Source organism: Scomber japonicus, chromosome 14, assembly GCF_027409825.1.
Source record: "Scomber japonicus isolate fScoJap1 chromosome 14, fScoJap1.pri, whole genome shotgun sequence".
Classification (NCBI taxonomy): Eukaryota; Metazoa; Chordata; class Actinopteri; order Scombriformes; family Scombridae; genus Scomber; species Scomber japonicus.
The window spans coordinates 14461285-14464955 of NC_070591.1; the positions used below are offsets into that span (position 1 = coordinate 14461285).

General features: G+C 41.9%; 1 protein-coding gene across 1 annotated transcript; it reads left to right on the top strand.

The window, feature by feature from the left end:
- The first annotated feature begins 515 nt into the window (after nucleotides 1-515).
- Nucleotides 516-3464, top strand: LOC128372505 (G-protein coupled receptor 26-like). Its single transcript, XM_053332600.1, has 3 exons — nucleotides 516-1186; nucleotides 2087-2200; nucleotides 3182-3464. The coding sequence occupies exons 1-3, from the start codon at nucleotides 516-518 to the stop codon at nucleotides 3462-3464; spliced, it is 1068 nt and encodes a 355-aa protein (XP_053188575.1).
- Nucleotides 3465-3671: the final 207 nt, after the last annotated feature.

A 3671-nucleotide genomic window follows, 5' to 3' on the forward strand; every position in this document is an offset into this window, starting at 1 on the left:
ACCACGCAATCGTGCGTCTGCTTCTATTTTTACACAAAAAAGCTATTTCTGAACAGTGGTGCACCGCCGTTCTTCAGACTCTAGCAGATGAGATAATATAAGTAGCACAGAGATCGAAAGCTTCAAGTGTTTGCATGTCTTTTCAAAGCTGCCCATCATGTCAATGCGCAATTGCGCAGCCAAGAGCCTCTGAGCGGGGAGAGCCGCGACAGGAGAAGGGTGCTTGAAAACTACCGCAGCGCCACACGAGAAGAATGATCCAGCTGTGACCCCATTCCCATGAAACGCATTTCCAAATTTCCTCATAATAACAAGGTGGGCATTCTCTCTATGAATTCCGTGCGATCTAATCGTGGGCGCTGCTGGAGAAACTACATTTACTGAAGGCATTTGGAGCCTGGAAAGGGTAAGCATGACAATGTACTGGACGCATATATGTTGTGACTTCCGATGACAGCCTGCATCTGGACTGTGGATGCACTCATCAAAAGTTTGGATATTTAAGAGGGAGCACAATGCACGCAGCGGACATAGGTGCATCCGTGTTGGTTTCAGGGACTATTGTCGTGTCGCTGCTGTCCAACGTTGTGGTGCTGATCTGCTTTCTGTACAACCCGGAGATCCGCAAACAGGTACCAGGTCTTTTCATTCTCAACTTGACGTTTTGCAACCTCTTGCTAAGCGTGTCCAACATGCCACTAACTCTGGTCGGGCTCATCACCACTGGTCACCCCGTAGGCAGCGGCATCTGTCAAATTGTTGGTTTCCTTGACACTTTTCTCACCACAAACTCCATGCTCAGCATGGCTGCTCTCAGCATTGATAGATGGGTGGCGGTAGTGTTCCCACTGAGCTACCACTCAAGAATACGGCACCGGGATGCAGTGATAGCGCTGGGGTACACGTGGATACACTCACTTTGCTTCTCCACAGTGGCCACCTGCAGCTCCTGGGTCGGGTACAACCACCTTTACGCGTCGTGCACCCTCTGCAATGTGAGGGCGAAGGGATCCGGGACGCAGTTCATCATTTTCAGCGTGGCTTTGCACTCTCTCACGTTCCTCCTCACACTTATCGTGATGTGTGTAACGTATCTGAAAGTGCTGAAAGTTGCAAGGTTTCACTGTAAACGCATCGACGTGATCACCATGCAGACGTTGCTGCTGCTTGTGGATATTCACCCCAGGTAAACCATCATCAGAGGTGAATTCAGTCTAATCCATTTGTCCTCTTAATGCAGTTGTCTTTCATTGAAGTTTTAATGTCTGTTCCCTTTCATTTTGTCCAATGTGTGAACCATTGAAGGATGTTGACCCTGTGGCAAAATCAGAACTGGTTCCACCAATACTTGCTCTTCTTCTTCTTACATACAGTCGTGAAAAGATGTATTTATTAATTGATTTGAAATAAAAATCTAAATAATTAAACTTTTTTATAATAATAACTTTAATTTGATAATGGCTGTATATATTTAACAACCAAATATGCTAATGATGCATTATCAATGATTTACAACATTTTAAATATATAAAATTATTATAAAAAATATTTAAATATATATTTGGGTTTTGTACTGTTGCTTGAAAAACAGCAGTTGGAAGATCTTGGCCTTTGTCAAAGCATTAATCTCATTTTTTGACAATGAAAATTGACAATGAAAATAATTTTGAGCTGAAGCTGTATTTTATTATATCAAAAGTGTCTGAATTAACTGGAAAAACGCAGCCTATAAAGATAAGGCAAAACTTTCTGCTGTTGCACAAATGAGTACAAAAGTTACCAAACCTGCTGTTAGTCATTACATTACTACCTGCTATTAAGATCGGCAACTGTATTTCTCATATTGTCCTGTCTATCATTTGTCATTCACACTTATTTCTGGTCAAACCATTACACTTTGAATTGCTGTAATTTGCATAACGATATCTAAGCAGTGTGAAATTTCTCCAATGTAACTGATAAAAGCGCATGGTTCATTCCATTCTTTTGACCATCCCACACGCTTTCTCTGTGGTCTGCTTCATTATGTCCGCATATCTCTGATCATGCCTCCTGGGTAGATAATGGTACCTGTGTGCTTTGGCAGTGTGCGCCAGAAATGCTTGGATGAACAGAAGCGTAGGAGGCAGAGGGCCACCAAGAAGATCAGTACATTCATCGGCACATTTGTAGTGTGCTTCACCCCTTATGTCATCACAAGGTGAGCATAGATTTACACTGTTTTTTGTGTGAGTATGTGAGAATGCAGAGATGTGAGGTATTTAATATTATGTACATATCAAAAAATTTCAAGGCTACCTGCCTGTTTCTGTCTTTTGAATCAAAAGATGAAAAGATGAAATGAGACAGACCACTGAACTACAGCTGCACATTTTATCTTCGCTCGGCAACAGAAAAATGTCTTAAATTAACTTCTCCGTTCAGCTTAATTTGTAGAACAACTCTCACAAGAATTAATCTATTTGACAGGGTGATTCTGGGATTTCAGATACCTTGTTGTGATTGCTAATGTGGCTTATCATCTCAATACAGATGGTGATAATTATTTTCAATGTTGTCTTGTTATCTAACATTTTCAACAGCTTCCTTCTTCGCAATGTCATAGCTTATTGGCTCCACACACACATTTTTTAATCCTTGTCACCAAGCTTCAACAACTGGGGAAGATGAGAGGGAGAGAGGCAGAGGAAGAGAGAGATAGCAAATGAGTCAGTGATCTTATCACTGGCTCTCATTAGTATTAGCCCCAGTATTAGTGGCGGCAGCCTGTCAAAAGCTGCTAGATTTGTGGAATGGAAATAGAAAGGAAGCACATTAGCGCTTGTGTGGTGGTGAAATGTTAGACTTAAGGAGATCGCACTAATTAAGAAGACAGATTACCAACAAAACAATGCACAAAAATGAATGGCTATAATGTGATTTATTAGGAGAAAACATGCACTAGATGTATCATAAAATTGTTTTAATCTGCAATAGTCAGCAAAAATGACACCCATCAGTTCATATTCCCCAACTCAGTGATGACATTTCAGTGACATTTTCACAATATTACAGCACTGGGGGATGTTCATTTGCTTCAGATGTCTTCCACTCCAGTTACACTGATCTAAGAATAATGCTTATTTTTCTCATTGTGTGTGTTTTTTTCCTCCTTTTTTTTCTTTTGCTTTATTTGAGTTAGAATTGTAGAGCTCTTTTCCCCAGGACCCATAAGCGCTCACTGGGGGGTGCTATCTAAATGTTTGGCCTACAGCAAGGCGGCAAGTGACCCATTTGTCTACTCGCTGCTCCGTCACCAGTACAGGAAGACCTGCAGCTTCTTAGCCAACAAAGTCCTCAAGAGGAGTCCACTCAACTCCTCCTCCCTCAGGATGGAGAGCAGTATAAGGAGGAACAATGCCAACTCCAACACCACCAACAACATCCAACCACCTTCCAATGTAAAAGAGCCACTCGGCCAGTGAACATCATCACCTGCAGAGACATCGAGGGCATCTTTCCCCCAACTGAAAGTGTCTTGGATTTGACATCTTACTTCGAGGTATACACTCATGAGATGAGGGGTATGACAGTATATTGACCTCTCTGTGATGGTGTAACGTCAGAGCTTGTCGCCTAATTACTCGTTAAAGAAGAATTGACCGACCACTTTTGGAGGTTGTTGTTGTTGT

Excerpts from the sequence above, each read along its gene's own strand:
- LOC128372505 (XM_053332600.1), top strand. The coding sequence starts at position 516 with ATGCACGCAGCGGACATAGGTGCATCCGTGTTGGTTTCAGGGACTATT. Across the intron at positions 1,187-2,086 it reads CTTGTGGATATTCACCCCAG|TGTGCGCCAGAAATGCTTGG; the intron begins GTAAACCATCAT and ends GTGCTTTGGCAG. Across the intron at positions 2,201-3,181 it reads ACCCCTTATGTCATCACAAG|AATTGTAGAGCTCTTTTCCC; the intron begins GTGAGCATAGAT and ends TATTTGAGTTAG.